General features: G+C 44.5%; 1 protein-coding gene and 1 long non-coding RNA gene across 4 annotated transcripts in view; one reads left to right on the top strand and one right to left on the bottom strand.

Annotated features, from left to right (window-relative positions):
- The first annotated feature begins 3,218 nt into the window (after positions 1 to 3,218).
- The window catches only part of LOC117693849 (protein THEMIS3-like), a 48,804-nt gene continuing 25,260 nt past the window's right edge, over positions 3,219 to 26,762 (top strand). Inside the window, exons 1-2 of one of the 2 annotated variants that reach the window (XM_034484614.2) lie at positions 3,219 to 3,351; positions 4,451 to 4,585. In XM_034484614.2, the coding sequence (XP_034340505.1) occupies positions 3,264 to 3,351; positions 4,451 to 4,585 (223 nt within the window). In that variant the 5' untranslated portion in view covers positions 3,219 to 3,263. Of the gene's footprint in view, positions 3,352 to 4,404; positions 4,586 to 26,762 lie in introns of those variants that run through there. The other variant, XM_076917255.1, reaches the window with a different exon arrangement.
- LOC143435321 (uncharacterized) lies at positions 3,652 to 13,800 on the bottom strand. 2 transcript variants are annotated; one of them, XR_013105514.1, is made up of 6 exons: positions 11,367 to 13,800; positions 10,700 to 10,922; positions 9,680 to 9,811; positions 9,447 to 9,578; positions 6,431 to 6,547; positions 3,652 to 4,924 (listed from the first exon to the last, which is right to left on the bottom strand). It is a non-coding gene; the product is annotated as an uncharacterized LOC143435321 (long non-coding RNA). The 2 variants fall into 2 exon arrangements; XR_013105513.1 differs by lacking the exon at positions 9,447 to 9,578 and having other exon boundaries at positions 9,617 to 9,811.

Below are 26,762 nucleotides of genomic sequence, written 5' to 3' on the forward strand. Positions count from 1 at the left end.
CATCACCACAGAGGAAACAGGAAAACAACCATGCCAGGCTAGCCCCTACCTTATTAGCATATCCAAAATCAGCAGTTCTCAAAGCTGGAGAAGAAGATGGGTACCCTGATACACAAGTCAAAGTTTCAACTATTAAAACTTTCTGTAAAGCAGCTTGGCAATAGATAACAAAAGCCTCAGAAATATTAAAATCGTTTAGCTCAGTAATTACTATAATTAACATTGGTAGGACTTGCTCCAAAAGAAGTGAGATGAATATAAAGATCTCCTTTGCACATATAGACGGAAAATTTTTAAGTGGCCTATTGTCTAACATTAGTACAAAAAAAAAAAGAAACAGTTTATTGGTGGCTAGTATTTAGGTATTTATAGGGACTAAAATTGTGTTGATAGAGTACTTTAAAGCCTAAAATAATATCTGTATAAACTGATTACATGGCTGCTCCATGTAATAAGCAATACATTCTTCTCAATAGAGTTGAGAAGAATGGTTTTTAGTGTGGCTATAAAGAAGAGAACATCCAGAGACATCTGACAGAGTCCAGAGCAGAGAGAGAAAGTAGTAGACTGAACATGGACAGCAGAAACATGAGGAGAGAAAGGGAAGGGGGAGAGAGAGAGGGGGGGGAGAAGAAGGACGGGGAGGGGAGAGGGAGGGGGAGCAGGAGGGGGGAGGAGGAGGGGGAAGGAGAGGGGGAGGGGGGAGGAGGAGGAGAAGGAAAAGGAGGAGGAAGAAGAGGAGGAGGAAAAGGAGAAGGAGGAGGAGGAAGAAGAGGAGGAGAAAGAGGAGGAGGAAGATGAGGAAGAGAAAAAGGAGAAAGAAGAGGGGGGGAGGAACGCCTATGAGCTGCAATTTAGGGGTAGAAGATGCAAGAGCTGAGAAGAGCCAGGATGCCAGCATGGACTTTGAAATGTATAACAGATACTCATGTTACTGAAGGAGCCTAGAGGCCAGCATCCACTTCAGCATACTATAGACACCATCGACAGCCACTTGTCCCTTCTGCCAACGATAAAGGGAACTGGCTCCTCTTGATAGAAGAAACTGGCTTCCCATGTTCCTGAGAACTGCTGACTTTTGTCTAACTGCAAGAATTTGGGAAAATGGAGTTTCCCTTGGCTCTGATGATGTCAAGTAAAATTAACTTTTCTGAAGGACGCATACAAGGAGAGAGAGAAGAAACTTCCAAACTATCAGAGGTAGCCTCTCCTGGGAGGGGAGGTGTGGGGAACTGTACATCTCTTCTTTACAGTTTTATTCTCACAGTAGATACTACTCTTATAATTAAATAAGGAAGAGGTGCCCCTGGTGGGCTGTGGTGGGTGGCCCACTAGGACCTCCTTTCTGGCAGAGGATGTTAATCAATGCTCAACTCTAAGTAGCTAGGGTGTAGAGAGTCCCTGGGGTTTGAAATGTGCCAGCCCTTAAATGCTCAAGTGTTCATGGCCATGGTTACTCTTCTAGAGCAGTTCTGCAGCGGTACCTCCCACATCTAATGTTTACCCCCATCCGCTGGAGAACTTGCTTAAATGAGGACTCTGGTTCAAGATGCCCGGGGTGGGGGTGCATCCTCAACACACTGATAGATGTCAGAGACGCTGTCCATCCAAGGCCCTACTGGAGCCCATACCTAGAGAATCAGGTTTGACAGGTTGGGAGGGGCTTGTTGACCTGCATTCTGTGTCTCAGGTAATGTAGGTGCTGATCTACAGACCTCACAGAGACTAGAACTTTTGCTGGTCCTCACAGCCAGAGTTAATAATGCACCCTGTATTCACTAATAATACACCCTGTAGTCACCCTGAGACTGCTATCCTACTTGTGCACTCAAACTATTGGTTTAACCTGCTTTTAAAAGGACAATGTAACAACCAAGCTTTCTTGTTTGGATTTCCCCTGCAATCAACTTTTACAACCTAAGCCAATGCATAGCTGTCATCTTAAATCATGGTCTCTTCCACACCCTGGCCCAGACAATACATGTGTATCATTTACTTAGAGCAGCAAATACAGGAGTTGAAAGCAGCATTCTAAAATCTACCTAAAGGTTGCAAGTGGCCATCCATTGGTTGGTAAACAACGATGTTTGTTACCTGATGAGTAGGAAGCCGTTGCAGCCAGTGACTCAACCTCTTGTAAAACTCTGTTAAAGGTCTCTGTAAAGGATCCCATTCCTTCCCGCCATGTGATGATCCCTGTGCTGTTCAATAAAGGCAGAGCAAAACCCTTTGTGGGAGGTAGACAGACCACTTACACATAGTTCATATGACAGACAGACATACACACAGATACAGTGACAAACAGATTCACCAGACAGCCTTTAAGCAGTCACAGATTCAGTCAGACTTATACAACAGACAGACATACAGGCAGATAGGCAGGCAGGCAGGCAGGCAGGCAGGCAGGCAGACAGACAGACAGACAGACAGAGGGAAGACACACATGGGAGTAGAGAATTCAAATCTTGACTCACTCTGTGTCCAAGGGGAAGTGCTTTGCTTTCATTCCTCATTGAGACACATGCAATACTGGTGATGCAGAGTTAGTCACTAATATATATAACCCAAGTAAAACTGGCATCCCTTCTTGGAATTTAGTTTAGGCCCCACCCTCACGGTTGCCTGGCAACAGCCAAGTGTGCCTGACTCACTATCCTCCCCATGCCCTAAATAAACTATGCTATACTATACCCATCCTGTGGCTGGTACCTCAGGGGGAAGGGATGTCTCAGCATGGGCCTGCAGAGGCACTCCCTATCCTCACACCATACCACACCTCCACCAAACATATCCCTGTCTTCTTTCTTTTTATAAAACACAACATCCCCTGTACATTGTTTCTCAAAAAGTAGTTTAAGAACCAGCATGTATCGTCTAGAGGCTCACCAGAAATGCAAGTGACTAGACCCCACCTTCAGGATCAGAACCTGCACTGTGACAGGACACTTGGGTGATGTATATGACACTGCTTGGGATTCTCTAATCTAGAAGAGCCTCCCAACAAAACCTAGCGAGCCTTTTCAGAAAATCATTCAGCCAAAACAGTCAGGTGCCCTACCCTTCCCAACCCTTGGTCATTGAACCAATGAACTTTCTTCCTGGCAAGTTAGTTACTTCCTCCTTTTCCCTGTGACCTGTGGCTCAGAGTCAGAGTCATGATCGGGTGGCTGATTGCCTGGTCCGGAGAGACCTTTTTTGCTGTCTGTTCACAGCCTTGAGCACTTGCTGACCATGCCCTGCAGGATGAAAACAACTCCACTGCCATGGAGCAAACTTGGGATTCTTACATCAATTCCTTAAGTCAGAACTCCTTGCCCAGACAAGTGGAAGTGACCGAGGGAAACTATTCAGGTAGGAGAGAGAGGGACGGTATCTGAAGGGACCAGAAGAAACATAATCCACCAAATTCCAAGGAAATGTGATCTCAAGACTTCAGGAATAGGAGTTGGTGAAGGGAGTCATGTTCTATCTAGATTCTGTTGGGAGATGCTAGGCTAAGGAGAATCAGGTATTTTTCTACCAGAATCATCTGCCTGTTAAAAAGAAAAATAACAACTGCACTTATTACTTTTAAACATACCATAACTTAAAGAGGACAAGAAATCTCTTTCCCAAGAAGGTAGAGCATTGGAAAAGAGAGAGAGAAAAATGTTCTGTTTATGGAAGACATATATTTATTTTGCCAAAGTATTTTCCTTAGCTATGGGCAGAATGAAATATACCACCTAGCAATGCTCCTTGCTGTATGTTGGCATATTTCTGCTGTTCGAAGGGTTTATTCATTTATTTTAATTTGACAGAAGTCTGGGAAAGAAAGGAGCTATTCACCAATATTGCCTAGGAAAAGGGAAAATGTTATTTTTGAGCAATGAATATTTTTCACTCTGCTGAGAAATTATAGCAATTTGACACAGGAAGTCTAAGGCGTGGATGCATGTGAGCTTGAAAATTTGTCTTTTGTTGGTTTGATGATAACAAAAAAAAAAAAAAAAAAAAAAAAAAACTCATGTCAATGCTCTAGGGGGTTTCCCATGGTTAGTGAGGAGTCCACCTGTGTACCAGAGGGCCATCTACCATGTAGCCTGCATCGTTAAGAACACAGAAAACTGGGCTCACTGCTGGAAATGACAGAGGTGGCTATACTGCCCACCAGGCAAGACAAATTATGATGGCTACTTCTGGAAAAAAAAGAATTATTTCAAATATTTTTAACTTTAAAGTGAATTGCATACCATAAAAGATGCTGAACTGCTCAATTATCCATCTTGGTCATTTTTCTGTGCTCACTGAGAGACCGCTGTTTGTCTCGTGTCATATTTAACAAATTTTACTTCAATTTTTTTTACTTAAAGCTTTCATTTACCTAGAGAAATACTAGCTACAAATCTCTGACTGTAACTTCAATCATTGAAGTTTTTGTTTTTTCCTCGTGGCAACTATTGTCTTTCAGGGTCACTTGAAAACCTGTCATTCTCCAAAGGGGATATCATCACAGTGGTTGACCTGGAGCCAATTCATGTCAGAGCAGAAGTGAAGGGTGGTGAGCAAGTTCTGGATGTGGTCAATATACCTCTTGGATATGAAGGTACAGGGGACAAAAGGTTCCTTTTGGGTCTTGTGATTCTTCAGAGAACACATGGAAGGTCATTTTGGTCTTGATTTATCAAACAAGGAAGCCAGGCTGTCAGCTGGACATTGGTGAGTGGGGAAGCAGTAAGAAGTGAGAGTCTGCCAGATGCAGACCAGCAAAAGCCAACTGCACAACCCTGTGCCTGGAGCAGGGATCTCCTGATGGTGTTTATATCAGCCTGCAAAGCTCTTTACCCAAGCTCCTGCTATGACCTCAACTCCATGTCTGCTGGAGATAAGTGTGAGGAAAATCCAGGCTTTTCTCTCTTGTGCTGGATCTGGTTGTTAAGTTTTCCTATGCAAGAGAAGAATCCAGTTTTAGAAACTGTGGAGAAGACAGCAAAGCCACAGACATGATCAATGTACCTCAATTGTGGGGCTGTTTTGTTTTGGCTTTGAGACAGAAAAAGGGATAAAGATACTCCTCTCATAATTTAAAGAAAGTACATAAAATAAACAAACCACAACATGAATGGCTCTCATATCTACAGTGGGGCCACTTAGGGAACAGTATCAAAGAGGGGGGAAGACAGTGAGCAGAAGAGTACAGGGCATTACACCCATTCAAGTAGAGAAAGAAGAAGGCAGAGCCTCAAACAAGAATGGTCGGGATTTTAGGTGCAGATGAATGGAGAGCTTCTGTGTGGGCATCAAAGCTCAGAGAACAGGTACAGTGATTGTCACATCCAACACTGAGAAGGAGGTGACTCTGCTGGTGCTTTGGGGGTGCTAAGGTCCCTGATGGACACTCTCTGACCTTGAAATAAGGGAGGATCTATAGTAGGTGCCAAGGCTGGTGTCAGAGCAGATGGTGCTGACCTCTGAGCAAATGATCCAAGGACGTATGTGATGGCTTCTTTATCTGTCGAATATTGGAAGACAGGGATAAAAATATGGTTCAGGGGTTAAGAGTACTGACTGCTCTTGGGTCAGAGGCTCCATTCCCAGCTCTCACAATGTGGCTCACAACCATCTGTAACTCTATCCAGTGCGCTCTTCTGTCCTCCTTGGACACTACACAGCATGTGGTGCATAGACATACATGCAGGCAAAACACCCGTACACATAAAATAATAAAACAAATCTTTCTAAAACATTTATCAAAAAAAGTTAGAATGCTTTGAAAGGGTGGTTCTGATGCTAAGGTCTTTTTTCCCCAGTTGGTTCTTGATTTGTCAGTAAAGAAAGCTGGGGGGGGGGGGGCTAATTGCTGGGTGGAAGGTATAGGCAGGACTTAGAGGTCCCAGGAGGAACGGGAAGACGCAAGGAAGGAGAGGGAGGTTTTTTCTGCTATGCTTTGGAGGAAGAACATAACAACCATGTGAGGTCTCTGGGTGAGCTAAGGCCTCTGCTACAGGTGCGTGGCCAAGTAAGTTTGGTAGAGACTCAGTGGGACTAGCAACTGAAGTTTAGGGCAAGTGGAGAGACAGAGATAATAAATTAGTAAGGGCACACTTTTCCAGGCGGGAGGTATAAGCAACCAACAATTGGACCTAGAAGGCAAGTTGTAAAAAAACAAACTGTGTGCGTGTGTGTGTGTGTGTGTGTGTATGTGTGTGTGTGTGTGTGTGTGTGCCTCTGTGTGTGTGTGTGTGAGTGTCTTTTATCCTTGGATTCAAAGGTCTCAAGAGGAGTCTAGTATCATGGTCACCTCCTGGAGCAAAGGTGGGTGGAGCAAAAGGAAAGCTGGGAGGGGCTAGTAGAGCAGCTGGTCCCGGCACTACATGCAACAGTGCTTAAGCAGGGGATGCAGCAGCATACTACATAGGTGAAGGGAACTGTAGTAGCAGCAAGATCCTACCAGCAGCTTCTCCCTTTTAAGATGCTCCCATAAGCCCAGGTGCTCCCATCTCTGGGTATGGACACATACTTTCCAGCTCTCCCAGAACACAAGTGAAGATGTTGAAGCATGAATCCCCTGGAAAAGAAGAAACAAAAACGTCAGTTTTGTTATTCAGGGTTCTGGGCAAGCATTTCTGGGATCTGGGTTAACTTGGAAGGAAGAAGGCTTCTGGAATGTTCCCCAGAGCCCACATTCCGTGGCTGTGTTTACTAATGCTGTCCAAGTTATCAGTCTGGCCTAATGTGCAAGGAACAGTCCCTGCCTTTCTCTTCTCTGTGAGCTGTTCTTCCCAGCTGAGGTCTAAAATGTTCTTACTTACAACTGTGATTCTTTTAGCTTAAGTGTGAGCCATGGGAGGTGGTGGCAATTAGCTCCACCAGCTTCCACAACCTGAATCTCTGGACAGACTTTGTGATGTAGCTGCAGCTGGCAGGTGATTGGACATCCTACCCCTGCTCCCTCCTCCCCCTCCCCCTCCTCCATCCCCTCCTTCTCCCCTTCCCCCTCCCCCAGCAACAGGTCTGCCCAGAACCCAATCCCCCTGCTTGCCCTCTCCATCACCTCTGTGCACTGTGCTCCAGCCTCCCCAGGAAACAGGGACAGAAACTATCCTAACACATAGGACTCTGTATGAACAACCAGAAGACAAACCTCCTGGCTCTGGTGTGTGGACTTTGTCCCTGCCACTCAGATTCAGAGACCTGCCGCTCCGATATCAGAGATATCAGAGTGACGTGGAACCTGCTGAGCTATAAAGGCCTTATCAGAAGGCAGTGGTAACCCTCTCTGCAGGCTTACGATGTAAGACTGGAGAACAAGGAGAGAGTGGAAGGATGCATAGGGGCAGGGCGGAGGCAGGGTGGGGTGTGGTACTTAGGAAGCCCCAGGATGGCCACAAAGCAGGAAAAGCCAGGCACGTTGGCAAAGGAGGCTGCCCTGGAGCTCTCCTAGTTTGGCTGGTGAGGGGCACCACTGGAGAGCAGGACAGAGATGCATGCCTGCTTCTGTTTCACCTTCTGCTTGCTGGCAGGTGGGGGACATGGCTAACCTTGCAAGGTCTCTGCTTAACAATCTGTGACTACTTAGCTAACTCACCAGTGCTTTAATATTACCAGGGGCAGTGTTCTGAGTACCAGTCAGCATGATGCTCCGTGGTAACAGCTCCACCAAATAGCACTTAGGGATGAAGCAGCAGTCATACCTGCTGCTCTGACATGGACCTGTTTCAGATTTCAGTGAGAAAGGTGGTAAGAGAGCAGAGGGTAGCCTTGGGGAAGGCCAGGCAGAGCTGGCCACCTGGGGTGGGGGTGGGGTGCTTCCTTGTCTGCATTTATTCTCTGATTAGCATTCTAACATGCCTCTCTGTTAACGGTGGCCCAGAGGGTCAGATTAATCAAAGTGGAGAACATTCCTCTTTAAATTGCAATCACAAGCATTATCTGCGTTTTGATATTAATCAATCACCATTGACTACCCTTACTATTTTTGCAGCATTTTGGAGAATGGAATAAACACAATTTCAGGGCCTTGCAGGTCGGTAGCCCCATGCCACAAGGCAGAAATGATCTCACGTTGAGATGAAGGGAGGAAGGAGGGCTGGCTGTGTGGTGGGTATTAAAATCGAGCAGGCAGTTTCTGAATAATGCAACATGTGATTTATGACTCTGAACTAAAAGCTGGTGCTTCTTAGTAAATGTCCCTACCACAGGAGTGACCCAGGTCACATCTGCATCTGGAGATTTCTTAAGGAGCACTTGTTAGCACGGCATGGCCCTTCTGCTTATTGAGTATATCAGAGGTGGGTGTGGTGGACCACTATGTTTAAAACACAGCATCTGTGTGTGTACTGCAGAGGTGTCCACAGTGTTCTCTTTCTAGTTTCAATGTAGCAATTTTCCTTAGCATAACAGAAAACCTATACAGTTTAAAAACTACGCTCATGTCTGTTGTGCTGGTGCCTACCAGTAGGATATGCCAAAGAAGCAGAGACAGAAGGATCATGAGTTTGAGGTCAGAGAAATGGCTCAGTGGTTAAGAATACTTGCTACTCTTCCAGGGTACCCGAGTTCAGCACCCAGGATTCACTTTGGGTGGCTTACAATCACCTGTAGCTCCAGCTCTAGGGAATCTGAGTCTTTCTTATGGCCTCTTTGGGCACCTTTGCACACACACACATAACAACAACAACTTCTACTACTACAACAACAACAAAAACAATCTCACATTCTGAGCAAAAGGAATAATTCAGTCGAAGAAAGGAAGACCTAAATGCCATCTAACACGAGATTTCCTAAGGGCCACACAATATGGGAGGGATCGGTGCCAATATCTTTCCTTTACATGAAGAGGAAAATCTTTAGCTACTCAAATACCTTCTATAAAATGGCACATTTATCATATAAATCTGTATGTGTCCCTCCCATCTATTTTAAATCATTTCTAGATTGTTTATAATGTCTAACAGAATACATATATTATGTAAGTAGTTAATCTGGACAAGTTGAGTACTGATTTGTTTGTTTGTTTGTTTGTTGAACAGTCTAATTATGTAGTCCAGGTTGGCCTTGAACAGTCTAATTATGTAGCCCAGGTTGGCCTTGACCTCACTGTCCTCTTGTCTCACCCTCCTAAATTGTTTTTCCCCAAATGTTTTTGACCACGGATGGTTCTGTCTGAAGGTACAGAACCTGCAGGTAAGGAGGGCCAGCCATTTTGTTCACATCTTTTATGCTTACTGCTCTGTGAGCTGAGCAAGGCAGTCACTAGGCATCTACAAGATGAGGTGTGGAGAAGCCATAAAATTTAATTTTAAACAGCAGTCTGAGCGTCAGAAAGGTTCGATTTTGAATGTCAAACCTTGTCATTGTGTTCTCAAGGGTGGGAATTCTGACAGGGAGGAAGACAGGCACATAGAAGCATGGTGCACACAGCATCTAGACACAATCCCAGACTCTTAATAGTTCCCTCTACTTACTGTAGTTTTCTCCAGAAGCCAGTTTCCCAGCCACAGATCTCAGACCCTACAGCTTCTGGAAGCCCAAAGATCTCTATGTCCAAATGCCACGAGCTGGGTATAACCCCCGCCAGCAGAAGGAAGCCAGAACATCTGTGGATGAACCAAACTTAGGCTAAGTCTACACTTGCCTGGCAGGTTCTACCTTGCCCTCAGACCAGGATTTGGACCGATCAAGAGGCCTGCGAAGTCACCTTCATCCTTCTTTCTAGGTTGACATGATGTGGTTAAGTGTCCTTCCTCCCACCTCTTGCAAACCAGGTTTCAAGGACCAATCTCAGACATAACACCGTAGCCGGCAGTTGGCAATTAACATCGAGTTGAACCTGGGAATCCATAGAAACCAATTACCGAAGCCCAGGAACATGGAGTCCAGTCAGCATCTACCCATTTGATTGCTAAGCTTCTTCCCAATTAGGGAAATGGATGATCTGATGAAAAGTGAATGAATAGTAAAATCAATAATATCCCTGTGCAGTAATTTATTGCTTATCCCTCCACATGTGCCCTCCTATTCTGGTCACTTCAGCAATCTAAGTCTCGGGCCAATGTGTTAACTTTACAGATAAAAAGACTCGTCGGCTCTCCAATCCTATTTGACTGTCAAAGCCCCTGCCAGGACTCATAGCAGAGCAAAATACACTTTCTGTTTACTCCCTGTATGCGTTATGTTTTGCTGTTAAGCCCAGAGAAGAGCTTCCTGGAGACTGTTAAGGATCTAAGGCTGACACCTGCATGCCTTTCTTACTTCTCATTCAGAACAAAGCAAGAGAAACAGGCGTGGGATAAACGCACTTGCCATCCCTGTTAGCCCTACTTTAAAATGCCACAGTTCACAGAACAGCATTGTCTAAAGCCTCAGGAATCTAGCCCAGCTCCCATTGCAACCACAGGCAATTCTGCCCTGATTGTTCTAACCTAGATGGCCGTGCATTTTGCTGTACAGGGAGAAACTAATGAGGTGAAGAGCTTTCTGGGATGGGAAACCGCTGGCCCACTACCTAATGCACCATGCCTGGGACCTCTGGGAGCCCACCTCCCAGATTGCCTCGTGCCTGACTGCAGAGGAACATGCTTATGTGTCTGTCGGTGTCGATGGGATGTAAGTGGGCTGTAAAATGGAACAGCAGGTGAAGGGAGACCCTGCAGGGAAGCAGCTAAACGGCCTCTTCTCTCAGCACAGCAGATATCAGCATCATCACCGGCATCATTACCTGCCTGGAGAGTATATCAGGATCCCAGCTGTGGAACCAAGATAGGAAGGTCACAGTTGAGAACCGAGGCAGCAGCTTCAGGCCCAGCATTCACACCAGGAGCCAGGAGTTATGTCTTAGCATTATGAATCTTGTAGCAGCTGAACTGTATTATCGATGATGTTATCAAGGTGAATCCAGATGAGTGGAGAGCCAGTGACCTCCTCTTCACTGAACTAGATCACTTAAGTTCAAAGGGGAGAGATTAAAATAAATCAGAAGTAATCGATGGTAACGTTTGGTCAGCCAAACAACGATCAAAGGAAAAATCGAGAAGAGGAGCTTCGAGCACTGTGGAAGTCTCCAGTAAAGACAAAAGCTTTATCTCGAGCACCCTGTTCACTTCCTTGACGGAGGGTCCTACGAGTGACAAATGACTAAATCACAGCTGTGTTTTTCTCTGTGCCTCATTTGGCATGTCTTCCCATCCAGTGGAACTCTCTGTTGGAACATGGAAGGCTGGCAACATTGAACAGAGCAGAAAGGTTTAAAAATCAAATCCTCTCTGCTTTGATTAAGTCACCAGCTCTCCCCGGAAAAAGAGTCAGCAACGCTCCTTGGCTCCGCTCTAGTTACTGAATCCCAGGGGACACCATATGAGGGCTCTCCCAACCCTGTCTCAACTCACGTTTCTGTCTGCTGGGCTGTAAGACAAATAGAATGCTGAGGGCAAGGAGTCACTGCCGAAGCTGTGACTGGTCCCATCTGGAATGCTGGGGCTCTGTGACAGAGGGTTCACTTGGCTTCACCAACTTCACCACCAACCTTCAGTGTTTCTAGCGTTGCACGTCTGGTATCTATTCTGGATACGGTCACCAAAACACAAAGCCTTATCCTTGCCAAGCTGAACAAAGGAAGAGGCATGAGCCTCTGTGTAAGATAAGATGTGAAATAAATCAGCCTCAAACCGCCAGCCACCCCCTGGCTCTGCTGAGAAACTGCAGCACATGGAGGCTTGTGTGGAGGCCAGCAACCCTTCTTCCAGGCTGTTCTGAACATGGAAGGTTGCCATGAGCCCTGTAGAGGACAGCCACAGACAACAGTTACGCAGCCTCCCACTTCAGGGCCAGGCTCACCCCAGCAGCTGATGGAGGATCTAGAGAGTTCTGGTCTACCATAGCCTTTTCAATCCTCCAGGTTCTAGCATTCTGCCAAGTTGAAGAATTCTGCTTCCTGTGTGAGCAGTGCTTTAATCTGCGCATTGGCTATAGCAGTGCTGGTAGTTTTCAGGAAAGAGCATATGAGTCCAAAGCCAGCCTGGGCAAGGGACTCACAAACAAGTGGGAAAAAAATCACTCCTTTTTGTGGGACACCTAACAGTGGGAGCAGGGGCTGTCTCTGACACTTTTGCCTGCTTTGGGGACCCTTTTCCTCCTACTGGGTTGCCTCATCCAGCCCTAATACCAGGGGAGGTGCCTAATCTTACTACATCTTGATATGCCATGTTTGATTGATATCCATGGGAGAAGGTCTGCTTTTTTCTGGATAGATAGGGAGGTATGAGTGGGGGAGACAGAGGAGCACTGCAGGGAGGGACTGAGAGGAAAGGAGGAAGGGGAACTGCAGTCAGGATGTAAAAGATAATAATAATAACAATAATAATAATAATAATAATAATAATAATAATAATAATAAATCACTCATGCCTAGATTCTCCTGAGGTCCTGTAAGTTTCAGCTCTGTTCTGATTACAGCCAAGAGAGGCTTTCCTCTCCTTCCATGCATGGCATTTCTTAGGTGGAAAACTGAGACCATTACTAAACCATCTTAGAAGTTTGATTATTGGGACTGAACACTGTTTGTGAGTGTGTACTTAGCAACAGGGTACTTAGCTGGGGCTCAGTCGACTGCCTGTCTGAGTCCCATCAAGGGCCTGTGTTCAGGAAAGGCGCCAGGTGATGATGACCTTGCTAGGAGACAGTTGGGAAGGTGGATGCTTAATCTTGAGTTTCAGCTTGATGGAATCTATAATAACCTTGGAGAAATATCTCTGGGCCAGGCTGAGGAGGACCACCTAGATGAGGTTTGGTGAGGTAGGAAGACTAAGTGCAGGCAGTTCTACTGCACAGACTGTGTCCTGGACTGGACAGGAAGGAGAAGGCAAAGTGAGCACAAGCAGCTTTCCCCTGAGCCCTCTGGTTGCTGATACACTATGACAGCAGCCACTTGAAGCTCTCAGAGCTATAAAGTCCCCACCATGATGGACGGAACCCTCAAACTGTCCACCAAAATTAACCCTTTCTTCCCTAAGTTTCTTTTGTCAATGTTTTTTTTTGTTTTGTTTTGTTTTTTTTTTGTTTTGTTTTTTTTTTCAGCTACAAAACAAGTAACTGATACAGAGAGAGCCTGGGTGGCTAGATCAAAGGTAGTAAAAACTCTGCCTGGGAACAGGAGGTCTCATAGAGGGTCTCTTCCATCCCCTGGTCCTTGGCAACTGCCTGAATGGTCATGTTGGCTGCAAGACCCTGCCCATGAAGCTAGAAGATTAATCACAAAACCATTTCCAAGAAATAAAATCCTGTTAAGTTCAATTCTCAGGTGAACCTGTAAAAACAAAAGAATAAATGTTTGTCGTATGAGTTAATAATGCCCTAACCCTTCATTCCTACATCCAACAAGAAACTGCTCTCGACACTGGCTTTGCCCTACTGAAACTCAAATGTATTCCATCACAGGGCAGCCCAGGGATGGTTGAGAAATGCCTTTATGATTCAGCCATGTCAGCCAGCTGCTGCACCATTGCCCAGACCAGCTGATGGTGAAATGCAGATGGGTTTGGTGAGCCAGTAGTAAGCTGCCGGTGTTTTGTAACCAACCAGAAATGAAGGATTAAGCCAAGGAAATTCATATTCCTTAGGAAGCTCAAGTGAGTAAGTGCAAGTCAAGAACATGGCCAGGACAAGAAGGGACCTCACTGATGGACTCCCGTCAGTCTGTGTCTAGGAAGAGATACCTCCTTTCCCATAGTCTAAGGAAGATTGATTAAGAACCAATGGTTTTCAAAACATCTTTCTCCCCAAGAGGAAGATGACAAACTCTGTCTTCCCATGGCTGTTTGAACCACAGGGATGATTCCATCCCTGGAGCAGTCAGCCTGGGATTCCAGGAAGCAGAACTGAAGGATCCAGTGAGTCATGCCACTTTGAAGGCCCACGAAACTCAGTCACTACAGCGAGCCTGGATGGTCATCAGGAAAATCCTACAATGTACCCTTTTATAAAAAAAAAAAAAAAAAAAAAAAAAAAAAAAAAAAAAAAAAAAAGCCCTTTCTCTGTTTGATTGATGACCTCTTCAGATTTGTGGGCCCACTGCTCTCCTCTTTGGTACCGCTAGTTGATCAAAACTGAGAAGCTTATTACTTTTAAGGCTCTTAAAAGTGCATAGCCATATTCCTTCTTAAAGGTGTGTGTTTTAGTCTATCTTGATATACCAGAAGCACATCTATTAATTTGTTTCTATTAAAATTTATCTTCTTTGTCATCGTGATTCACAGCAGTTAAGATATGGGAGCAATCTAAGTGTCCATCAATGGATGAATAGATGCATATAAATGATGGAATATTATACATCTGTTATAAAAGTCTGGCGTTTGCAACAAAATGGCTAGAACTGACATACATTGTGCTAAGGAAAATAAATACCTGAGATCTGGAAAGATACATACAATATAGTCTCATTGTTATGTGGAATATAAAAAAAGCTAAGATACAGAAATGTATTTGTGACCTGCTTTGATGAATGTTCATCACAGAGGGTAATAATGTCTTGGGTGTTTCAAAATTACCGAAATTTTAAACGTGCTTACAAAAAAGAAAAAAGAAAAAAGAACCAATGAATTGGTGATGTAACTGATATATTAGATAGCTTTAATGAACCTTCCTGATTCTAAAGGCCACGTGGTTCTCTGTGGTAAATCCGGAAACTGCTCTCTGAATTTGTTCAAACATGACCACGTAGGTCTATATCAGCAGTGGGATAAACAGGAGAGAGGTACTGCTCAAGGGCTTTTCTAGAAGGGCAGCGAGAATGAGCTGAAAATCTCTAGGACACTTATTCTGAAGATGAAGCCATGGTTGACTTGTTCCCTGGAGTACATGATGGAAGAGGTCTTTTTGTCTTCACCACTGAGTCCCGCCTCTGCACCCACGTTTTCTCCACTGGCACCCTGCTTCTTGGCATTAATGAAAACCTGACAGCTCTTTGCACTCTGGAGCATGTTTTCCTTTGGAGTCACCGGAAGGCTAGACTCATTAAACTAATGAAGGACTGGAAGCTCTGCTATTCCACCTTCGAATCTGTAAGTTAGTAACCTCTTCTGCTTCACTGTATCATCTTGAAGACCAGGTTGAGTCTACAGAAGGCAGAAGTCACAGAGGCAAAGAAAAAGACCAAAGGGCCTGGGAGAAACATGCTATCTGGATTAGCCCTGAAAACTGTGAATTTTTTTTTTATCTAGCTAACTTCTTAGGGGGCAGAACTTGGGAGTGTTAGATTGAAATTGGTAAACAGTGAACCTAGACAGTGAGTTCACTCTTTAAGGACATTGCTAAGGTAGCATACCCAAGGATGCCTCTATTTTTCCTCAGATGGCACACAGTGGGGCCAATCTGGAGCACCATAGCATATTACAGGTAACCATACTAGCTGGTCCAGGGCATGGCTACAGCTCCCACACCAGGACAATGCCTTCAAACTTCACTGTCTCTTTCCTGTCCAGGCACCATTGTGCCATTTACTGAAGTCATTCTCCCTACCTACTCCCATTGCCTTCTATCTTCTCATGGTTGATGATGTTCACAGTTCCCAGAGAAGGAAACCAAGGTCATTCCCAGTCTCCCTCTGACACCCAACAGTGCTAAGACATTAGAAACAGCATGCTATTTATTCTCTTGTGGTATACTGGTGATTAGGTGTGGTGATTGAGTTCTCAAGCACGTTAGCAGTCCATCCTCACAGAGAAGGTACTTGGCATTGTATAACTGACAGAGCTTGCATACTTAGCAAGGAGAGTGTAAATATGACTTCCTTTAATTTGCCTTAGTACTTGACTTGGTTTCTAGGTTTCTTGTGGTTTCATGGTTCTTTGTGTTTTAGAGTTACTCCAGCATCTTAGATATAGCTTAGATGCAGTTTAAGGTGCACAGGGCTGATGAATGATGATGTCATTACAATGCTTTTCCCTTTTACAACACCTTCTAAAAGAAGGATGAGGAAAGTCTTTAAGACCACGACTTAATCCTTACGAGTGAGATTAAAGTGAGTCTGGGAAGAGGCCCAACAATCTCTGATTTGTGAATGAGGAGTTCCGATGGGAAGGAGACAAACAGCAAGTAGCATCCTCTTGCACATTCATGCCAAGCTCCTGATACCCAAACACTGAGTGAAGACTCACACACGCACCCAGTGTGCACTGGAAAGAAGAGATGGGGGCTCCAGCCTTGACCGCACAGAGATAACAGATTCATCCATTTCACCTAAGTTCACTGCGGCTCCATTATTCTGGAAAAATCCCTACAAAAAAATAACTGAGAAACTGAAGAGTTTGGGGTTTTTGGCTCACGTTTTCACAGTCCTCAATCTGAAGGTACCTGGCCCTGTGTGACACTTACATCGTGGTGGGAACCTGGGACGGAGAGGAGACCACTCCGCTCGGGTAGTCCCTCCCTCGCTTTCCTTAGCGTGTATGTTCCACCATCCCCACCCCACTTACAGCCTCTAGTTCCCTCCTGTATGGCCCCTTTGCCACTTCCAGATCTCTACAGACATTTCAAGTTAAACAACTAGAACTTCAAAGCCATCGTCTACATATGAGAGAACATACAGTATCCGGCTATCTGGGCCTGGGTCACTTCATTCTGTATATCTTTCCAGTTCCATCTATTTTCTGGAAATTTTCAATTTTCTTTTCTTTTTACAGCTGAATAAAATTCCACTGTGTATATGGTAGTTATCCATTACCCCTCAGCTGAGAGGTGTATAGGCTGATCCTGTTTCCTAGCTACTGTGACAAGGGAAGCCATTTGAATGCACAGTATCTCTGTAGTTAGATATAGAGTCCTCTGTGTATGCACCCACATCTGGTAGAGGTAGGTCATATAGTATCTTATTTCTAGTTTGGTGTTTGTTTGTTTGTTTGTTTGTGCTTTTAGAAACCTCTAGAGTGATTTTCAACGTAGTTACACTAGTTCACACTTCTACCGACAGTGTGTAAGAGGCCACACCATTTCTATTCTTATTCTCCAAGTCCTAGAAACAAATGCTGTGATTCCCCCAGAGGTGGTCAAGCAGGTAGTGAGTGTGGTGCAGACACACTGGCTGGAATATCATGTACATCCTGGGTGGGACAGACAGTGGACATCAAGAGATCTAATCAAGCCATTCATCATATTGAACAACTTAAAGTTTCATAATTTGTTTCTAGAATTTTCCATTTAGTGTTTTCAGACATGGCTGCATATACGTAATAAAACCCCAAAAGGGAAGCCTCAGATAAGCATGCCTGCTTCAGTCAATAAATTCTACTTGAAAGAAAATGCTGAGAAAGTTCACCTCAAAACAGTAAATATGTGAAGTAATGTGTGTTAGCTTGGTTTGCTCATTCCCCAATGTATACATATTTTTAAATCACCATGTCATATCATATAAACGCAGTTTTTTATTCAGCAATTCCAAAGCAAAAATAAAACTGACCTTAAAAAGTCTACCAAACAATAATGACTGCAGACAAGTTTCCCATGTGTTTGCTCTGACCTCAAAGCCAACACAGATGATTATCTCAGCCTTGGAAATTATTGCTGTGAAATCATGGTTGCCTATTAACAGCTGTGACCAGAGGCCCAGCAGCTCCATGCTTTAACACAGTGAGCCATGACTGTGTATTGTACACCACACCTGAGACTTAGGAGCCTGGGGAAGTTGACATGGATGATCAGGGGCTTTGGAGTGCAGTCGCCCCAAGAACCCTGCTTCAGCCGCTGGGGATAGGATTCTGTGGCCCCTAATCTGTGTGTGCTCTGCAGCTCAAGATCAGCAGTGGAAACTGCAGATGGATGCCCTGACGTAGGTCTGCCTGTGATTCTGCTAGGCAAGGTGAGAACACAGAGGGTCTCCTGCAGCCAGAGACCAAAGAAATAAGGGCAAGTCGGGATCTGTAGGGCAGTAGATGGTCTTGGGCTATGCATCAAAATCCCTGAGGGGCTCTAAAAGCCTGCGGTGGCCTCACTCTGGAACACCAGATTTAATTAGGCTAAGGCAGAGCTGGGCCTGGCTGGCTGCTAAGGCTCCCCAGGTGACTGTAATAAGTAGTCAGAGCTGAGCATAGCTCAAAGCCACTCTTCTAAAGTGTAGTCCCCCCCTGCAGCATTCTCCGGGATTTTGTAAAAATGTGCTTTCCTGTGCCCAACTCAGGTTGCTAAGCCAGAACACTTGTGTACTTAGCCATACCCTCTAGAAGATTCCAGTATACCCTAAGGTTTGAGAATCATCAGGTTCAAACATGGTGAAGTGTAAGGAAAGTATTCAGAGCTTGAGGGGCAGGCACAGAATAGAACTGAGGGTATTGGAGAGAGCTGGTTGGAATCCAGTCACTAAACTCCGAGTCTGAGGAACTGTGGTGTGGAGCTGACTGGGGATGATATGGGGCTTGCAAAGGCAAAGAGGCAGGAGGTTGGGACACAAGCTTTCCAAAGATGTGTCGGAGTAGAGTTGATGAAGAACAAGACAGGGTGCTCTGAGCAGAAGTTAGGGAGTGAAAGGTGGTTGTTCAAAAACAGGTTTGCATTGCAGCGTTTCGGGCTTTATCGAATGGTCCCCGGGCCTGTAGTTCTTTGGCCCTGAATGCTAGTCCCAGAGACCCACCAAAGAGAGAGAGAGAGAGAGAGAGAGAGAGAGAGAGAGAGAGAGACTCCCCTGGGGACACTATATGTATTTCAAGTACATTGTTTACTTTTCTTGCTGCACAAAGTATCAGACAGAAGCAAAGGAAGCAAAGAGAGTTTATTTGAGGTAACTGGTTACATTGTATCCACCATTAAGAAACAGTGAGGAGCTCTCAGCTCTGTTTCCTTTAAATTCGGACTGGGACTCCAGCCCACATTTAGGGTGGGTCTCTCCACCCCAGTTAACCCAGTTGAGAAACTCCATCACAGACGTGCCCAGAGGCTTGTCTCTTCAGTGATTGTAGATCCTGTAAATCTGGCAGTCAATCTTAACTCTATCACAACTGGTACCCAGCAGCTAGGATGAGTTGTGGAGGAACAGGATGAGGCACTGAGTGTGCCACATAGGGAAGTTCCAGAAGGAAGCAAAGAGCCACAGAGAGATGGGTGTACAGAGCAGAGAGGGTGGACCGCAGCCTAATGAGGGGGGCACACCTCAGCTCCTCTGCAGTAAAGCCCTTGGAGTTAACCTCTGTGAGTCCCAGTTGCTTCACCAGGACCTTGCTGTGGGCCTGAGGCACAATTGAGGTCAGGGCTCAGTGAGCAGGCTGCTGAGGTACAGGGTGAGGTCAGGGTTGCTAAAACCTAGAGCTCTTAGCCAGCTCTGTCCTCAGTTGCTGGCTACTGCTAGTCTCTCCAGGTCTTTCTCCCTTTCCAGTCTTTTAACTTCATGTCTTGTGTGATGCTGGACAAAAGCAGACAGTCACTATGACCGTCAGCATCTTCCTCAGTAACAAACAGGATGATATCTGCAGAACAGTGGTAAGGTTGAACACTAGAGCCCAGCTCCTGCCTCCGCCTGTGCACCACAAGGCTGGTTGTGTTTTGGTCATGATGTTCACCACAGCAATAGAAACCCTAACCAAGGCACAAGGGTGGAGATAGAGGGGAGAAGAGGTGCTTTTCCAGACAACTTGATACAGCACAATTGTCACATAAGGAGCAATGCCTGGGAGTCCATTTGTGCCCTTGTCCATCTCTCTCGACCTCAGCTACTAATACATGCTTTCTCAAGGGTCTCTGGAGCTATGGGACAGTTTGTCAAACGATCCCTCAAGACCTCACTGGAGACTAGTGACAGTGTGACTCTTACCACCATGCTTTGTCCTGTCTACTCATTGACAACCGTCTTGTATATTCTACCCACCACCTGTGAGAAGTTCTCAGCCATGTCACTGTCCTCCAGCTCAAAACTGTGAAAGTACAGTCGCTTTGTGTGGGGGCAGCAAGGAGTTCCCAGGGCAGGTGCCAGGGAAGGTGTGAGCCTTCCACCTGGAGTCATGGGTGAAGCGCCTGCTGCACTTCCCAACTGGAAGGTCCTAGAAGCCCACCCTCCCCCCCCCCCCCACCCCGTCCCCCAGCCTCCTGCCAGGTACCTTAGAGAAAATCGAACAAAAAACTTTATTGATCCACTTAAAAAGGAGCATCACATTAACTTGTCTACTAGGGTTCCCCTGCTCCAGGATTCAGTGAATATGTGCTAGACTTTCTTGTCTAAGGGGGACGAAAGGAACCTTTGGGGGTAACAGCCCAGCAAGTGAACTCCCAGGCATCATGCCTTACATGACTGTTGTGCTGTAGTAAGTTGTTTGGAAAATCACCACTCTCCCTGCTTGACCTCTGCCGTTGTGCCTTAGGTAGGGCTTCTATTGCTGTGGCTAACACCTTTACCAAAAGCAGCTTAGGGAAGAAATGGATAATTTCAGCTTAATTGGAGTCTGTCACTGGGGGAAATCAGAGCTGAAGCAGAGGCCAGGAGGAGTCCTGCTAACTGGCTTACTCCTTACTGGCTTGCTCAGCCTTCTTTTCTGTAACACCAGGACTACCAGCCCAGGGATGGCCCGCCCACCGGGAACTGGCCCCTCCCATATCCCCCCACAGACTTGCCTATAGGCCAAACTGATGGAGGTATTTCCTCAATGGAGGTTTCTTCTTCTCAGACGAAGCTAGCTTGTGTCAAGTTGACAAAAGGAAGCTGAACAGCACAGCTGAGGTGCTGATCCAGGGCTTTCCAGATGAATTGGATGGAAGGAACTGTTAATAGTAAAATTGAAAATTCTATTTTGAAAATTATGATTGGAGTGTCTGTTGGAGAATTTATGGACCAAAAAGAAAAAAAATGTTCCTAAGTTTTAAATACAGTTTATTTTCCTCATTTATATATTCTTTATGGAGGAAAAAAAAATTGATGCCACCCAGAGCCACAGTGTGAAAACTGTTTACAGATGGGCTTTCCTGTGGTGTGGGTGTACTGAAAACACACCTTTTGATTATACAACCATCCCCAAGTGTGGAACCAGGACAGGGCATCAATCCTACCTGGAGCCACACCTGGGCCTAGGTGAGTTTCTGCCAGGGATTCCAGTTCCGAGGCAGGGATGGATCTAAGCACTTTGCTGTGGTGACAGCGCCATCTTGTGATCCCGTGCAGTATTAGGAAAGCGATTGCCCTGGGCCTTTCTCAGTGTGTGCTTTCAGAATCCTCCTCATATATGATCTATGAAAGCCAGGTTTCCTCCTGGTGCTGTGTGAGTGTGCCTAGGACTCTTCTGCAACTCAAGAGGAGACGGTGAGTTTAAAAAGTAACAAGAATCTTCAACTCTGGGAAATGTCTCTGGCTTAAGGAAAGACATGTTCATCTGTCTGAGCTCTACAGACCAATGTTTCGACTAGGCTAAGGGAAAAAAAGCCTTCTAGCCTTTCCTGTGTGGTAAAAAGAACAGTAGCAATAGGTGTAAGGCCTTTCAGAGTCCTCAGGGCCTGAAGCTGGCTACCTTTGGGAATAAAACCTCAGAAGAATCTGTCAGCATGATCCATGCTTTATGTTTCTGTCAGACAGTGTAGGTCAATGTCAGTGTTCTTGAATGCAATATTTATAGGCCTCCCACTTGCCTGGCATTATCTTGTTTTCAGGAAGACATACACAGCGCTGTCGGAGGACACACTCTGTGGCCTTTAGATTTGATGAGCTCCAGCTTGACTGACAGCTGAATTTGTTAATTATGACTGCTGTGTACCTGGGAGAAAAATCTAATAAAAAGCTTTATTGATCCACTTTCAAAGGAGTGGCATGGTAACTTCTAGAAACACTGAATGAGCTTGCAGCTTCCTATTCTCTCTGGCAGAGACAACGGAGAACAATTTGAGATGTGCAATAACTCCGCAGGTAGACTCGATGGTTATGGGACTTCTGATTAACTTGATAAAAATTCTGCATTTGATATAAGTGCATGGAAAGACAATCAGCCACCTTTGTTAGAGATGGTGTCCCTGAAGAGGTCTACGTCCAGTGACTTTACTTCGGTGTCATAAGCCCATGGTGCTCTCATTTCCCTTGTAAGTGTTAATTGTATTCTCTGTTCACAAGCAACATGCATTCATTACATAAAATTGGAATGGAACAGGTGCCAAAAAAAAGATGAATCACTCCTGTCCCTGGTAGGAGATTGCAGACTGGTTCCAGGTGTTTGTTCATTTGTTTGTCTTTGTTTTTAGTGGGGTGTATTTTTTGTTTTGTTTCTTCTGTAGATCAGTTCCCCTCCCCACTCCTCCTCCATCCTAGATTCTGCTTCTTCAGATGCATGTAAACCACTTTGAGCCAATTAATTTATTCATATATATTAGAATATATTAATATATAATGGAATAAATTAATCATAAATAATAAATAAAATTATAAGTAAATAATAAAATAAATATATAAATAAATAAAACAAGTAAATAAAATATTAATCGTATATCATATATATGATTATTATAATATATGATATACATTATGTATCATATATGTGATATATATGATTAATTTATTATTTATTTTAAATTTTATATATGATATATTTTATTATATATATGTGTGTATATATATATACAGATACTATTGGTATATACACACACATACATATTGGGAAAATCCAGAGACCAATAGTGCATAAGTTTGAAGTTGCATGTGACTCCTGGTAGTATGTGGACCTCTTGTCCCATCCCTGCTCAGGATGTAAATCACTTTCAGCTCAGGTTGGCCATGACACTGGCCTACTAGGGGACCAGAAGCTGCCTGAGTTATCAGATTAAATGTCATAGTCTCACAGTGCTGAGTTTTAACTGGCCTTATTTTCCTAATGGTCTCAAAGCACAAGAGTAGTTTTAATGAGCCAATGACAAGCTACAAAGTGTTTCTTTTAAATAAAAGGTGAAAATACAAACACATTGAGAGAGACACAGTATCCATGTAACTTTTCTTGTAGTAAACTGTCATAATTCTTCAGTGTTGTTATTAATCATTTCTGTCATTTGGGTCTAGACTGTTCCATAAAGGCTTTATGACGGTTTGGGAGCCCTTAGCACTCTTGGGAAGTGGAGCTTAGTGGGAGGTTACTGAGGGTTCTGAGGGGGATGTTGAAACTCCAGTCCCTCTTTTTTCCTCTGTCTTTGCTTCATGTGATTGATCTATGAGGTAAACACATTTGTCCACCATGAGCTCCCACCAAATTGTGTTATCTTCCCACAGAGCCAAAAATTACAGTGGCCTAGACCATGGGCCAAAACCCTAACACTGAGATAAAATAAGCATGTCCTTTTTGTAAGATGATTGACTTTTGTATCTTGATGTAGTAATGCAAAGCTGACTGACAGTTCATGATTTCAGGACTCTAATCCCAAACCTAAAACATATCTTCCACAAGCAAAAGGGACTGGTATAAATAGGTCAAATATAGGTCTTAATAGCAGACATGACTTTACTTGCCACTAACATTATAACATAGCATCAAACCAAATTCTTTGCAAATATCATTTTAATCCCTCACATTTTGAACAAAGACAGAAGCATATACAGGCACATGTGACTATTTACATTGCTATTAAAATTATCCCCAAAAGACAAATAGTTAACTAAGATTATGTCTTCTTCCTAGCTGCTATCAGTAACACTGCCACGCCTGCTTTTGTATAAGCTCTGCCTAAGTGTCAATTGTTGCCTGAGGTCATGGTCCCAGAGGTAAAACAACTGTACTAAAGGGTAGAGAGCCCCTCCCTTCTGCTTGCTCTCCACAAGGGGGTACCTCAACGGTCCCATCATGACGGTCCCATCATGACGTTGAGAAAGCACCTGCATCCTCAGCCTGGGAAACACCCCCCCCCCCACCTGTGCTGAGAGAGCAAGCCAACCCATCTGGCTGGGCTCCACACTGAGCCTGGTGTTCCAAGTTTGAATTTCTAAACTTCCTCTGACATTTACCCTTTTACCACTAAGAAAATAAGCACAGGAACAGTCTCCCCTTAATTCCTGCCTGTCCTCATCCTTTTCCATAGATAGCCTAGGTTTGCCCTCAGCCAGATTCCATGTTTCCTCACTTTCCTGCATGGGACTTTGCAGGAGTCTCTAGAGGTATGAAGGTTAACAAAGTAGTGTGGATTTTTCTTTCTTTCTTTCTTTTAGTGTTGGGTTGGAACTCAGACCTCACCTGCTAGGCAATCGTGCTCTCTCCCCCACCCCACACCCCACCGATCACTCTTAACTGTCTGATTTCACATTCTTTAGCCTATGGCCTGCCAGGCACTGGATAATCCTCAGAGCCTGGCTCTGCAGGATCTGATCCATTTCTTTAAGTTAAGAAGGAATGCTGCTTCATTTTAAAATGTGAGTGCTCAGGGCAAGCAAGATGGCACCATGGTTAAGAACACTGGCTGTCTTTCCAAAGGATCCATGTTCTGTTCTCAGAACTCACATGGTGGCATAGCACTGTGGGTAATTTCAGTTCCAGAGGATCCAACGCCCTCTTCCAACCTCAGTGGTCACTGCATACATGCAGTGCACAGACATATGTGTAGGCAAACAGCCACACACGTCTTAAAACTATGTTATTAAAAAAAGATGTGAGTACTTTAAAGAAAGGCATTCATTAAACTGCTTTGAATTGTGATTATCTTTATGTGAACTAATGTACCAGCCCTCCTTGCTTTCTCTTCTTCCCCTTCCTCCCTCTCTTCCTCTTTTTTCTTATTTCTTTCCCTTTCCATGCAGCTACACACACATACACACATACACACATACACACATACACACACATACACATGCATATACACATATACATACATACACACACATACATACACTTGCACACATACATACATATACATACCCAAACATACACACTCATACACACACACACAAACACACACACACTTCTTTCTCTAACTCCTTAAAGCAAATACTTTATTAGATCTTCCTGCTTTATCTCCATATTTCTAAGTAAAATACATCCTTTGGTTTCCACTTGGATTTGTTCAAGGACCCCCTGAGAATACTAAAATCTACAGATACCCAAGTACTTTATATACAGTACACAGGATTTGCATATATTATATATAATATATATATTAAATTGTCTCTAGGTGACTTGCACTACCTGATACAACGTAAATACTGAGAATCATTGTTGGGCTGTGTTGTTTAGGGAATATTAAGAAATAAAGTCTGTGCATGTTCAATACAAATGCAATGTTTTCCCAGGTATGTTCAGCCCTCTGCCAAGTCATTAGTCATCAGAGTGACCTTGTAGGTATGGAGGGCCACTGCACTGGCCTTCTTGATTTTTGTCCCACTTCAAGATAGTTTCTGTTATAGAAGGCAGAGAAGTGGCTCTCTTTATCTTCCTACCCTAGTCTGTGTACACACACACACATACACACACACAGGATTACAATTCAGTTATTCACAGCTGAACCATATAGTAGTTAAATAGTTAAATCACTCTTCTTTTGAAAATTTATTTTTAAGGAAGGCTCTTACTATGTATCCCAAGCTAGACTAGAATTCATTATGTAGCCCAGGTTGGCCTTGAACTCGTGATCCTCTTGCCTCAGCTTCTGGAGTACTAGGATTAAGGGTGTATACCATCATGCCTGGCTCATTTGCTTTGGTTTTCTTTGTATCATCTCTTGTATCTTTGTATCCCAGGATCATTTGCAATTTCTATTCCCAGTCTGTTCAAATGCCTCAGGCTGATCAAGTTTGTCTTTTTCCCTAGTCCTCCTTATTGTAACAAAGCCCTCTCCCAACCCCGGGCTCTCCCCTGGCTCCCTCCTCACAGGCCTGTACTTCTCTCCCTGGTTCTCTTCATGCCCTACCCTCTAAGATGGTCAAGAGACATCTAGTGGCTTTCTTGGAAATAATGTACAGAGAGAAAAATTTGAGCCTGGTACATGTAAAACTTCTTAGCCAATAACAGCACTGAGAGCCCACCCTTACGATCCACCCACCCCGCATCACTCCCAAAGTCCCTGCCTCCGAATACCACTAACAGATCAATACAGGGGTTGAGTTTCCCACACCTGAAATCTGGAGGCACAGAGTCAAGCCATAGCAGCTCCCTGTGCAGACGTTTAGTGAACGAGTGGAGTGAGGTGAGGCTGATCAAAGGCTGCTGAAGTGGCTCAGCACTGTCCTGGACATGGTAGAAAAGGTTGCCTTAAAGAGAAACAGATGTACTCAAGACATGCTTTAGGAGATCCACCAGAACTTAGCGGTGGATTGGATGGTAGTCTGAGTCCTGGCTTCTGACTTAAGAGTAGCGGGAAGATCACGTGTTTACTTCCTAAGGAAGGAGTGGAGGGGAAAGAACTCATTTGAGGCTGGAAGTGGGAGTCAAGGCTTTCGGTTTGCAACTTTCAGATTAAAGACGGCTGAAGATGCCAAGTGGATGCAACATGAACCATTGAGTCTCAGATCCCACATCTGTGGACAAGATTGAGTAATATAATCTCAATACAACATGCACATGAATACACACATGCAGGCACTCACGCACATTCACACATAAATTTACACACACACACACACACACACACACACACCACTTCTCCTGTCTGCCAACACCCTGGTCTAGGTGGTGTCTTTACAGAATCTCAGAGGACAGATCTGGTAGAGACCACTAGACAATAATATTTAGAGTCAAAGGAACTTTGGCAACCTCCAGGGAGAAAGTATGAGAAGGTTGTTATATCCTGCCTGCACCTTGAAGAATATGACTAATGACTGCATTGTGTGTCCAGTGAGAGAAGAAAAACCCTGACCATTTGCCTTC

The sequence above is a fragment of the Arvicanthis niloticus genome, chromosome 21 (genome assembly GCF_011762505.2).
Source record: "Arvicanthis niloticus isolate mArvNil1 chromosome 21, mArvNil1.pat.X, whole genome shotgun sequence".
Taxonomy (NCBI): domain Eukaryota; kingdom Metazoa; phylum Chordata; class Mammalia; order Rodentia; family Muridae; genus Arvicanthis; species Arvicanthis niloticus.